At 42.3% G+C, this 13,623-nt stretch overlaps 1 protein-coding gene across 1 annotated transcript in view; it reads left to right on the top strand.

Annotated features, from left to right (window-relative positions):
* HemK1 (HemK methyltransferase 1) overlaps nucleotides 1–13,623 on the top strand; it is a 190,536-nt gene that overhangs the window by 43,460 nt on the left and 133,453 nt on the right. The window contains exon 3 of the mRNA XM_080286109.1: nucleotides 6,951–7,036. Within this exon, the coding sequence (XP_080142235.1) occupies nucleotides 6,951–7,036 (86 nt within the window). The remainder of the gene's footprint in view (nucleotides 1–6,950; nucleotides 7,037–13,623) is intronic.

Genomic DNA, 13,623 nt, shown 5'->3' with positions numbered 1-13,623 from the left:
GTGTCATTTCTCCATGCTTGTTCAGTCTGTATATCTGTCTATCTATATACCTAGGCTGCTTCCCCCAAGGAAAGGGAGGTAGCCGAGACAGGACAACTTTACTCATCCACTCTGACTCATTCATTCGCATCTTAGCCCCAAGGGGAGAAGGGACAGATCCTCACCACATCACACCGCACGAGGGTCAACTACGCAGTGCAATTAGTGACATCCGCAGCAGGGCCTAACAGCAGAGCTGGTTTACCCCTGCCACATCATAATGGACCCATCCCTTTACCTGTACCTGACCTGATCAGCTGATCAGACCAAATGCCAGAGACTATCTCCTCGGGGCTATATCATCATTTACTCATTCACAAATTCTCTCCAATCATTTCAATCACGCACAGCCACTCTTCCTTGCTCAACAGACATCCCTCTTGCATCCAACGCTCTTTTCACACTGTCCATGCATCCTATTCGTGGTCTTCCTCTCACCCTTGTACCTCTCACATCACATCTAGTTATCTTCTTCATCAGTCGCTCATTATCCATTCTCTCCACATACCCAAACCATCACAACACCCTCTGCACAACTCCAGTTCTCCTTCGCACTTCATCATTTCTCACTCGATCCATACACGTCACTCCACACATACCCCTCAGACACCTCATCTCCATTACATTCAAACTTTTCCTCTGTGCTACACCCATATTCCATGTTTCAGCCCCATATAACGGTCTTTACAGTAGGTACCCACAGTATGCTAGTTTATGGGCGGCAGAGGAGGTTGCTTACTAGGAATTCGCTTACTCTGAATACACAAACTTATGGGAAAAATTACATATAGACGGAACCCCCATTCATTGGTAACCCTTGAGACTCCTTTCAGACCTAAGTATTGTACTGTGCAGGGAAAATATCTAAGACATATTCCCTAAGATAAAGTAAACCAACAAGATTATGGTTTTAATAAATTGACAAGGATATGGCTTAACTAAACCAACAAGAATATGTGTGCTAACCTTAACCCAAGAGGACAACAGGCATAATGGAGGTAAGAAGGGGATCTGAGGTAGGGTGAGGCACAGTTCACCATGAAGTCAATTCACCATTACGACAATAACCAGACAATTCGCTGTCATTAATGAAGGCAGCTATGGGTGACGCTAGAATATAATTGAAAGGCAACTACAGTGAGGAAGAAACAAGTTAATTATTGACTTAAGGTGCAACTAATAAATAATATCCAAAACCTACGTTACTGAACATAGACTTTGATGGATCCCCCTAAAATACGGTTATTAAAGTATTGATTAATTAACAATAAGTATATTTATAGAATGACGGGGAATCGTCCAGGGAGCGAATTGTCCTGACGGGGAATCGTCCATGTTTTGACGGGGAATTGTCTGAAGGCGAATTGTCTCGGAACCAGCACTTCTTGGGGTGGCATTGTCGCATGCTTGGGGTAACCCTGGATTTGGGCCACTCTTCGCTGCCATCTCACCTATTATGAGTTCAGTTTGCGTCACTGTTAAAAAATACACTAAAATTTGATAAAAAATAAGTCCTCGCGTACAATGAGGATGGCGTACCGTGAGCTCATGTATTGTGGGTACCTACTGAACATGGATGGGATTATGAAAGAGTTACAAGGTAGGGCAGTAGTGGATGTTGGAGCGGCCCTAATGAGAGAGGGCAGTGTTTGGAAACTCCTGTTCTGTTGTTTGCAGGTGATACTGCGTTGTTAAGCAAAGACGAAGGGGAGCTGCAAGGCTTGGTGAATGAGTTTGGGGGAGTGTGTAAGGAATGGAATCCAAAGGTGAATGATGGGAAGAATAAAGTTATGGTCTGCAAGAGAAATGAAGTCACTGAATGTACAGTGAGATTGAATGAGGAGGAAATGGAAAATGTCAGTGAATTTAAGTACTTGGGTAGTACGATGAGTAAAGATGGAGGGTTAGAGGGTGAAATGCTTGAAAGGGTACAACAAAGAAGGAAGGTTGCTTGTTCTTTGAAAGCAGTGATAAGACCAGGGAAGTGAGCGTGGAAGTGAAAAAGTCATTGCATGAAAGTATTGTGATACCAACTCTAACGTATGGAAGTGAAGCTTGGACCTTGTAGGAAGGACACAAGTCAAGATTGAGAGCAGTGGAAATGAGTTACATGAGAGGAGCATGTGAGGTCACATAGAGAGACAGACTGACAAATGAGGAAGTGAAAGAGTGTTGTATTGTGGATGTGATTGAAAGTGTTGGGAGAAATACATTGAGGTGGTTTGGCCATGTGGAGAGGATGGAGAGTGAAAGACTGATGAGGAGAGTGTATGTGAGTATGGTGGAGTTGGGGAGAGGGAGGGGGAGGCTGAGGATGAGATGGAGGGATGGATTGGAGAGGTGTATGAGAGAAGGGGGTGTGAGCTGGGGGGAGGGCAGTGAAATGGCGGGGGACAGGGTGACATGGAGGCGATTTGTTTGTGGCCACCCCTAATGGGATGAAGGCCTCAGGCAATAAGTAAATAGATTGACTTGTTTATTAACACTCTACTAAAGAAGCATTTATAAAGCAATGAAGGTCTTGATTAGAAACAGAGGTGTAAGTGTTGCAGCTGCACGAGGCTTACATGAGGGAGTGTTAGTGCCAATTTTAACATATGGATATGAGACTTTTTTTTTTTTTTTTTTTTTTTTTTAAATGCGAGGAAGAAGGAACCAAAGGCCATGAGCCTGCAGTAACAGTTCCCTCCAAGAGAAAAACAAAATACAATAGAGAGCCAAATTCAAGATCCGATCATTTTGAGATGCCTGGACACACTGCGTTTGAAAGACTGGAGATCATAGGCAGCAGGAAATACAGACAGAGGGAGACAGTTCCAGAGCTGACCTGTTGCATAAATGAAAGACTGGGACTAACGATTAACTCTTGCATTAGAGAGTTGGACAGAAAAGGGATGAGAGTTTGCTGCCAGACGGGTGCTACGAGCTCGTCGTAGAGGTGGAGGAATGCAAGCAGACAGTTCAGAGGAGCAGTGACCATTAAAGTAGCGATAGAAAAGAGATAAAGATGCAATAGTGCGGCGAAGAGACAGAGGTTGAAGGGAGTCAGTAAGAGGAGGAGAGTTAATGAGACGAAAAGCCTTTGACTCCACCCTATTGAGAAGAGCTGTATGTGGGGAGCCTCCCCACACATGAGAGTTGTACTCCACACAGGGGCAGATAAAACCCCTGTTTAGAGCCAACAATTGTGCAGGGGTAAAGAAAGAGCGGAGTCGGCTTAGCACACCCAATCTCTTGGAAGCAGATTTTACAAGAGATGTAATATGATCTTTCCGAGATAAGTCCCGAGTAAATGAAACCCCAAGCATGTTCAAGGATGATGCAGGATTAAGCTGAATATTGTTAAACATTAGTGGGTATACCTGTGGAAGATTTTGTCGGGTTGATAGGTGTAAGAACTGAGTCTTAGATGCATTAAAAACAACCATATTATTTTTACCCCAGTCAGAGATACGAGCCAAGTCAGACATTAGGTGTGCCATAGCCTCATCCCTTGTTTGTTGAAGTAACTGTTGAGATGGGCGGAACCGAATGGAAAGGTGAAGGGTGGAGTCATCAGCGTATGAGTGGATAGGGTTAGATGTACAGCTTAGAAGATCATTGATGAATGAAAGGAAGAGAGTTGGTGATAGGACAGAGCCCTGAGGAACACCACTGTTGATAGATCTAGGAGAAGAACGATGGCCGTCTACAACAGCGGCTATAAAACGACCAGAAAGGAAGCTAGCGGTGAAAGCACAGATAGAAGGATAGAAACCGTAGGAGGGCAGTTGGAAATTAAAGATTTATGCCAGACTCGATCGAAAGCCTTTGAGATGTCAAGTGCAACGGCAAAGCTTTCGCCAAAGTCCCAAAAGGAGGATGACCAGGAGTCTGAAAGGTAGGTGAGAAGATCGTCAGTGGAGTGTCCCTGACGGAACCCGTACTGACGATCGGAAAGAAGGTTGTGATAGGAAAGATGCCTTAAAATTTTTCTATTGAGAATTGACTTGAAGACTTTTGAAATACAGGACATTAAAGCAATTGGATGATAGTTGGAGGGTTGGGAGTGGTCACCCTTCTTTGGGACTGGCTGAATGAGAGCAAACTTCCAGCAAGAAGGAAAGGTACAAGTTGACAGACAAAGGCGAAAGAGTTTGCCTAGGCAGGGTGTAAGCACAGAAACACAGTTCTTGAGAACAACAGGAGGGACCCCATCAGGCCCATATGCCTTGTTAGTACTGAGGCCAGTGATGGCAGAAAATACATCAACTGAAGAAATTTTAATGTCAGCCATGAGGAAGTCAGAGGGGGGAAGTGATGGAGGAACAGCACCGGAATCGTCTAAGGTGGAATTGGAGGAGAAAGTCTGTGCGAAGAGATCTGCTTTATCAGTAGAAGAAATAGCTACAGAACCATCAGAGTAGAAAAGAGGAGGGAAGGATGATGAGGTAAAGTTGTTAGAAAGATTTTTGGCAAGGCGCCATAAGGAGCGGGAAGAATTCGAGTTGGAGAGTTGAGAGCATTTAGTATGGATGAAATTATTTTTAGTAGAGTGAAGAACAGACTTAGCACGATTCCGGGCAGAAACGTAAAGATGATGTGATTCAGGGGTGGGTTGGCTCCAGTACCTTTTGTAGGCCCTCTCCTTGTTGCGGACAGCATTAGAACAAGCGTGATTAAACCAAGGCTTTCTTGCATTAGTCAAAGGATATGAGAAAGGAATGTATGCTTCCATGCCCGAGAGAATAACCTCCGTAATGCGCAAGGCACACTCAGATGGCTCCCGGCCATGGAAGCAATAATCATTCCAGGGAAAATCAAAGAAGTACTGCCTGAGGGCCCCCCAGTCCGCGGCTCCAAAATGCCACAGACGACGTTTCCCTGGAGGGTCCACAGGCCATACCGGAGTGATAGGACAGGTTAGTGTAATAAGGTTGTGATCGGAGGAGCCCAACAGAGAGAAAAGATTAACAGAGTAAGCAGATGGATTAGTTGTAAGGCAGAGGTCAAGTATGTTGGAGCTCTCTCCAAGGCGGTCAAGGATACGGGTAGGGTGCTGTACAAGCTGCTCTAGGTCATTAAGGATAGAAAAGATGTAGGCTTGTTCACCAGGTGGATCCGTAAAAGGAGAGGAGAGCCAAAGGTGGTGGTGAACATTGAAATCTCCTAGAATGGAGATTTCAGAGAAAGGAGAACTGGATAGAATGTGTTCCATCGTAGAAGTAAGATAGTCAAAGAATTTTTGATAGTCAGTAGAATTAGGGGATAAGTAAACAGCACAGATATATTTAGTCAGAGAATGACAGGAAAGCCGAAGCCAGAGTGTAGAGAATTCAGAAGAATAGAGTTCAGGAACACAAGAGCAAGATAAGTCGTTGCGTATATATACACAACAGCCACCTTTGGCTTTGAAATGAGTATAGAGAAAGTAGGAGGATACAGAAAAGGGTTTGCTGTCAGTTGCCTCAGACAGCTGAGTCTCCATTAGAACAAGAAGGTGAGGTTTAGAGGAGGAGAGGTGGTGCTCAACAGAGCGAAAGTTAGAGGAAAGGCCGTGAATGTTGCAGAAATGAAGAAGAAGAGAGACTATGGTGTGGCATGAAAATGAAAAGTCAAGAGTAAGAGCAGTGGAGATGGGACTGCTGAGGAATGTATATGGAGTACAGAGGGTGGATAGGATACAAAATAATATGATTCGTGAAAGGTGTGGAGTGAGGAAGTCAGTGGACACCAGAATCGAAGAGAGTGTACTGATATGGTATAGTCATGTGGAGAGAATGGATAACAACAGAGTGGTGAAAAAGGTATATCTGAGCAAATTTGAAGGAGGGAGGAGGTGAGGTGGGCCAAGGAGAAGGTGGAGAGATATGGTGGGTGAGTGTGTGAGGAAGAGAGGTTTGGAAGTCGATGAGGCTAGGGAACTGATAAGAGATCGAGCTGGCTAGATGAATGTTGTGAGAAGAAGTGCATGATCAGGGATTTTGGCACCCCTTTAACGTGGCAGTGTCCGGATTGACTCAATCAGAAACATTTATGTGAAGGTACAGAACGTGGTGAATGTTTTTTGCATATCCAGTAGAGCCAGGATTTCAGGGGCTTGAATGATGAGTGACTGGAGGCATGGCCCATTGGATTGGGCAAATTTGGGCTGTATGCTACTCTTCACCCTGCCCCTAGGGTGGGAAAGGAGGTCCGGATGATGATGATGATGATGAAAAAAATAATAAAAACAATTTGGTGCATGTCATAGACAAGGCTAGGATAGGAGATTGCCTAGGTGGAGGGGTGCGACAAAGTTCTTCACGTATTTACTTCACTTTCACTTTACAGTCAAACTAAAATGTAACACTTGGATTATAATAAACTAAAATGTAGCACTTGTAATATTAGAAGCTAAAATGTAACACTGAATAAACACTGTCACACCTAGGTCAGAGTTCGACTTACTGGAAGTTCCACCTTCTTCATGGTCAGCTTATCGAGGTGTTAGTGAATATGTATATCATTAATTAATTAAATAATTAATATATTTTTGTTTACTATTGTTTAATTACCCACCCGGGATTTTTAAACTAACAAACCCGGCCTGGGCGGGTAAGTGGGTAGGTGCCTGGTGAGCTACCCATGCCAATCAGCATGGAGCACACAGTTGAGGTAATCAGTTTCCTGCAGTTCACCAGGTTCACTTTCAGATGAACCTGGGGACATAGCAGTCATAACAAAACTCATTGCTCCATATATCGTGTCGTTACCTGTACATTCAGATCACCCTAAGAAATATCACATTTTGGTTAAAACTATAGTATCTAAATGTACAGTACTTCTAAATACTGTATATCCTGAATTTCGTTGTTATAACTACATACAGTTCTTGATGCACGTTTTCAGTTTAGATAGTAACTGTTAAAACTCATACATGTTTATTTCAGAGAAGGCTGGACAGTGAGATGAGTTTAGTGTTGTCACAGGAAAAGGTAAAGGAGATAGAGCGCCTGATGACTTGTCGCCTGGCCAGGTATGTGTTTCCCAAGCCTACTTTCAGTTCACTCCATCCATAACAGTTCTTGTTTCCAAGAATTTGAATTTATCAAATTTTGTATTGAGGTCTTCATAGAGTTTTTTGTAATACACTGCATACAGTACAGTATATACTTTTTTTTTTTTCTTTTATTACAGTCAACACCCTATATTTTTCCTATATCAAGAAGTCATGAAGGTATGGGAAGAGAGAAGGGAAAGCCACTGTGGTATGTCCTGCACATGTATTTACAATGAGGGGACTCACCTTGACACAGTGTAAAGTTAAGGACAAATATGCTGTAACTTTACTTAGCTCAAAATAAGTTTTGAGACCATAAAGTTTTATAAATACTGGGACATTATTACCTGGTCCATTCAGTCTAGGTCATTTACATCAGGCTATCCACGTGGTCTTTGTTGCTGGACCCGGCTCAGGAATGGGTCTGTCTCTGAGTCGCTTTAATTAACAGAAGTATGTCACTCATTTTCACATATATCTGCCAGCCCTGTGATGCACCACCAGTACAAAGTGTGCTATTGTGCTATAATACTAGATCTTCCATGTGCGCATTGTGTTTAAAGCATCCAGACATATAAATTATATAACAAGTAAGTTAGAAGTTGCTTTGTCAATGAATGAAGTGTGGCAGAGTGGAATGGGAGATCACAAATGTGTCAGCTCGAGATGTATGTATGTCAAGTTCCAGTTTGAGAAGGTGAAAGTGGCAGCGATTGTAGCGTATGCACCGTGTGGTGGCAAGAGCGAGACAGAGAATTTCAGGTTTTGGTATGAGCTGGATGAAGTAGTAGGAGAAATGCCCAGGAGTTGTACCGTAAAACACCATAACTTCGGACTGTGCCCAAGTTTCGGACATTTTGCGAAAAATATAAAAATTCAAGTTTATCGGAAGAGAGTGCAATATTTGCAAAAAATAATGATATGGGTAGGTAGGATAATCTTCAAAGATTATTATGTATAAGTCCTATTAAACTAGCTTGAATATGTTGTTACATAGCCTATGATTTCATCATCCTTTGTGTAATTTTAACGCACAGTTGCTGCATGTTTGATCACGAGCGTGTTCTGCCTCAGTCCCCCCCTTCTACCGTTATAGTAGAGTAAGTCGTTCTCTCTGTTATTCACAGCGGGATTTTCAGCTCTTTGTCCCCATGGCTTCATTTGCGCGTCCTTCTTACAAGTTGTATCAAGCTCTCCCGGCCCCTATATAATGAGCTCAGTCTCTGCATCATCGCCACTTAGATCTGCTCCTCATTTTGTTCACATCTCTGTCCTCCCCTGTACAGATATTATTATTGTGAGTGCTCAAGAAATCTCCAAACATCTAGCAGCTGTGTGTGATTTGAGTATAAGTGTTATTGCATTTTTTCTTGTACTGTGTAGCATAAGGTTAATTCTTAGGCCTAGTGAGGTTTTTGATTAATGTTGGGTTATGTCAGTCATTTTTGATAATAGTTTGTATCTGTAATAATTTATCTGGCATTCACTGAGTATTATCTGGTATCTCATTTTATCAGGGCTGACTTAGGTAAATTTACTCTTGCTAATTTCGTGTTAATAGAGGCTATTGCAGTTAACCATATATTTAACCTGTTTATTTGCCATTACATTATCCTTATGAGTCCTGAATGTTTTGTTGTTAGTTTGAGCATTAAACTTTAACTTGTAATTTTACCTAACTCTTTTGTTTTGAACCTGGAACTTTACGGGTGAGTAGTAACTCAGTATTCTCACTTAAAGTGTACGTTATCTTTCTCTGTTCCGTAACATAAATTTGGCGACCTCTTATCAGGATATTCAGGATATTATCATAAGGATATTGCTCGATATTTTGTGACTTGTTACTTATTCATGATGTCTACTATTACTACACTTGATGAAGCCAAAGATTTTTTGTCAAATGTGCAAACAGTGTGTGATATAGAAAACAGAACAAAGAATGAACTTAAGCTTGTTGCTCAACAATTGGGAGTTGCTGTTCGCTCTCATCATTCTAAAGATCAAATTGTTGGCATGATTAATAAAAGCTTGTTTAATGTAACTCCTCCAAATGAGCAAACGCAGATTGAATTAGCTAAGTTACAGCTAGCTCTGCAGGAGGCTCGTGCTAAAGAAGCTGAATTTCAGGCAAATGCTAAGCAGGCGGAGTCTCAGGCTCGTATTCAGGAGGCTGAATTTCAGGCAAATGCAAAGGAGGCGGAGTCTCAGGCTCGTATTCAGGAGGCACAGATACAGGCACAAATTGAACTTGCCAGGATTCAGGCAGACCATGAGTATCGCATGAAACAGGGTGGAACTGGATCATCTAGCTCTGATGATTTTGATGTGGCTAAAAATGTTAAACTTGTCCCTCCTTTTAATGAATCTGATTTGACAAAGTATTTTCAGTTGTTTGAGAGGGTAGCTACAGGTTTTAATTGGCCCAAACAGAATTGGCCAGTACTCCTTCAAACTGTTCTCACCGGTAAAGCTCAAGTAACTTATGCATCTTTGCCTCAGGATCAATCTGATAATTATGATGTAGTTAAGAGCTTGATTCTTAAGGCCTATGAGCTTGTTCCTGAAGCCTATAGAGTAAAATTTAGGACAACTTACAAGCAAGATAAGCAATCCCATGTTGAGTATGCAAAAATCAAAGAAGATCTGTTAGAGCAGTGGTTAAATTCTAAGAATGTGGATTCTGATTTTGGTAAATTTAAGCAGATGATTTTGCTGGAGGATTTCAAAAGGTGTATTAGTAAAGATGTAAGCCTATATCTTGATGAGAAAAGAATAGATAATTTGTCTGATGCTGCAGTTTTAGCTGATGAATATGTTCTCACTCACAAGAGATATTCTAAAGAAAAAGGGAAAGCTGAGAGTAAGTACGTTGCCTCTACTCAGAGTACAGGTAACAGGAAAGAGAATAAAGATGATGTTTCTCAGGAAGTAAATACCAGCTTCACCTCTAGATTTCAGAAAAGTAAATGTACTTATTGTAGTAAGCTTGGTCATACTACGGAGAGATGTTTCAGGAGACAGCGTGATGTGAACAAAAAGGAGTCTTTAAATATTCAGTCAATTGGTCTAGTGTCCACTTGAGAGTTCCCAGAATTCTTTAACTGAGTTAACTGAACCTGCTTTGAGGGGTAACTAAATTCTCATGATGGAGCTCCTCTTTTGAGCAGTAACGTGGGTGACACTCTCAAGAGTTCATGTGCTAATTTCCTGTCTGATGGTTTTGTCAGTCCTCTGGACAGTAATGACAGGAAATCAGTTAAAATAAATCGTGATACAGGTGCTTGCCAATCCCTTATGCTGACCAGTGTTCTAGGCTCTAATGTTAATTCCTCTGATGAAACTGTAATCTTACAAGGTGTAGGGAATAATTACTTCTCTGTCCCTCTGTGCAGAGTGAATTTAGAGTCTGGTTTTGTTAATGGTTCCGTTATGGTTGGGTTGGTTGAGACACTCCCAATGTCAGGTGAAACTTTCTTACTTGGAAATGATATTGGTGGAAGTCAAGTGTGTCCAGCTCCTCAGTTGTCTAGTGAGCCAGTGGCTGCGGCCCAGGATTGTAGTGTCCCTGATGTGTTCCCTGCATGTGCTGTCACTAGGGCTAAGTCTAAAGTTACTGGTGATTTAGAGGATAATGATGATGATGATGTTATCCTAGCTGACACTTTTCTTGCTAATTTGGACCACTCACCAGATGAGTCAGTACCCCGTAGTGTTGATAATTTGTCTCGTCAAGAGTTGGTTGAGTTGCAGGTTGCTGACCCTGAGTTGAAAGGTCTAGCTAACTCTGCTTACAGTGAAGAAGAGTCAGCCGGTGCTTCTACTTGTTATTATGTAAAGTCAGGAGTACTTATGAGGAAGTGGAGACCCCCAACAGCATCAGCCGACTGTGAGTGGGAAGTTGTACATCAAGTTGTCATCCCTCGTGTTTGTAGGCAGGATATCATTAGAGTGGCTCATGATTCCAGTTTGGCAGGACACCTCGGAGTGAGGAAGACTGTGGCACGCATTTTGAAACACTTCTACTGGCCAGGTATCTTCAGGGATGTTTCCTGGTACTGTAAGTCTTGTCACACCTGTCAAGTTGTGGGGAAGTGTAATCAGACCGAAAAGGTTGCACCTCTAGTTCCCATTCCTCCTTTTGAGGCGCCTTTCACCCGTGTGTTGGTGGCTATTGTGGGCCCTCTTCCTAAGACTTCTTCAGGATTTTCTTATGTGTTGACCATGATTGATATGGCTACTCGTTATCCTGAAGCCATTCCACTTAGAAACATCTCAGCAAAGAACGTGGTTAAGGAAATGCTAGGTTCTTCACAAAGTTTGGTCTGCCCAAGGAGGTACAGTCAGACCGGGGAAGTAATTTCATGTCGAATGTTTTCAAGCAGTCTCTGAAAGAGTTGGGCATCACCCAGATCACGTCTTCAGCTTACCATCCCCAGACCCAAGGAGCGTTGGAGAGATATCATCAAACACTCAAATCGATGCTCAAGAAATACTGTTTGGAACATCAGAAAGACTGGGATAAAGGTCTTCCATTCGTTGTGTTTGCTGCAAGAGAATCTCCAAATGAATCACTGGGCTTCTCACCTTTGAACTACTGTTTGGCCATGAAGTAAGAGGACCCTTAAGTTACTCAAGGAATGCTGGCTGTCGGAGGAAGATGACGTCAACCTGCTGGAGTATGTGATGAAGTTCAAAGAACGGCTGTCCACTGCTTGCTTTACAGCTGGCGAGAGAGAATTTAGGAGCTGCTCAGGAGAAGATGAAGACTTGGTATGATAAGAAGTCCAGGTTACGCCACTTTCAGCCAGGAGATCAGGTTTTGATTCTGCTACCAGTTCATGGGCAACCTCTTCAAGCCAAGTTTAGTGGCCCTTATTTCGTGGAGAAGAAACTCAGTGATGTCAACTATGTCATCGCCACACCAGATCGTAGAAAGAGCAAGCAACTATGTCACATCAACATGCTAAAGTTATATCACAGGCGGGACGAAAATAATCCAGTCTGCACTGTAGCTGTTCCACCCGAGTCTGCAAGTGAAGCTCTCCCATGCAGTATGAGCCTGATTGATAGTTTGGGGAAGAATCCTGATATCATGAATGATCTCCAGACTAAGCTTTCTCATCTACCTCCCAAGGAAAGGCAGGAGTTTTCGGCATTACTGCAGGAGTACCCGCAAGTGTTCCGTGCTACTCCAGGAAGAACCACTGTGTTGATGCATGATGTTGATGTTGGAGATGCAAAGCCAATTAAATTGCCTCCTCACCGTGTGAACCCAGTGAAAGTTCCTCTCATCCAGAAGGAGCTTGGCTACCTGTTGGACCACAAGATGATTGAGCCCTGTCAGAGCGAGTGGAGTTCTCCTGTCACTCTAGTCCCTAAGCCAGATGGGTCACAGAGGCTTTGCATTGACTACAGACGTGTTAATCAGATAACCAAAACAGACACTTACCCTCTCCCTCGCGTGGAAGATTGCATAGACAAGATCGGAAAGGCTAGGTACATAAGTAAGTTTGATTTGTTAAAGGGATACTGGCAAGTACCTATGACTGAACGTGCTAGGGAGATCTCATGTTTTGTAACACTAGGAAAGGCTTTTGCATGTTCTGTAATGCCGTATGGTATGAAGAATGCACCAGCCACATTTCAGAAGCTCATGAATGTTGTAACAGAGGGTTTGGCAGGGTGTGTTGTTTATATTGATGATGTATTAATCTTCAGTGACAACTGGAAAGATCACCTATGCCATGTCAGTAAATTTCTTGACCGTTTAGTTCATGCTAATCTTGTAGCTAATTTATCAAAGTGTGCGTTTGGTCAAGCTAAAGTTCAGTACCTTGGGTATGTAATTGGTGATGGACATGTTGCACCACCAGGAGCTAAGGTTCAGGTTATAAGTGATCTTCCCAGACCTAAAAGTAGGAAAGAGCTACAAAGATTTTTGGGAATGGTAGGTTATTACAGGAGATTTGTTCTTAACTTTTCAGTTCTTGTATCACCACTTACAGACCTACTGAAAAAGGGAGTTAAATTTGTCTGGACTGATAACTGTGAATCCTCTTTCAACAAACTTAAAGCTATTCTATTAAGTCAGCCAGTGCTCGCTACTCCAAATTTTGCTAAGCCTTTTAAGATGGCTGTTGATGCAAGTGATACAGGAGCTGGGGCTGTTTTGCTGCAAGAGGATGATCAGGGTATTGAACATCCTGTATCTTATTACAGTAAGAAGTTCACTCCACCTCAAAAGAACTACTCAACTATTGAGAAAGAGCTTTTGGCCTTGATTTTGGGTTTACAGCATTTTTCATTTTATTTGTGTTCTGGTTTTGACCCCATAGTCATTTATACCGATCATAACCCACTGAAATTCCTTAGTAAGTTTAAAGATAAAAATCAGAGATTGACAAGATGGAGTCTACTTCTTCAGGAGTATTCATTAGACATACAACATGTCAAGGGGAAAGAAAATGTTATTGCAGATTGCTTATCTAGACTTTAGACAGATTGTTTTAGAGTACTGTAATAAGAAATTTCCTTTGTAAATTTCTTTTTCTTTGTGGGGAGGT

This window comes from Coenobita brevimanus, chromosome 110 (genome assembly GCF_032717465.1).
Source record: "Coenobita brevimanus isolate Jiangsu-jjx chromosome 110, ASM3271746v2, whole genome shotgun sequence".
NCBI lineage: Eukaryota > Metazoa > Arthropoda > Malacostraca > Decapoda > Coenobitidae > Coenobita > Coenobita brevimanus.
This window is presented reverse-complemented; position numbering and strand designations above follow the sequence as displayed.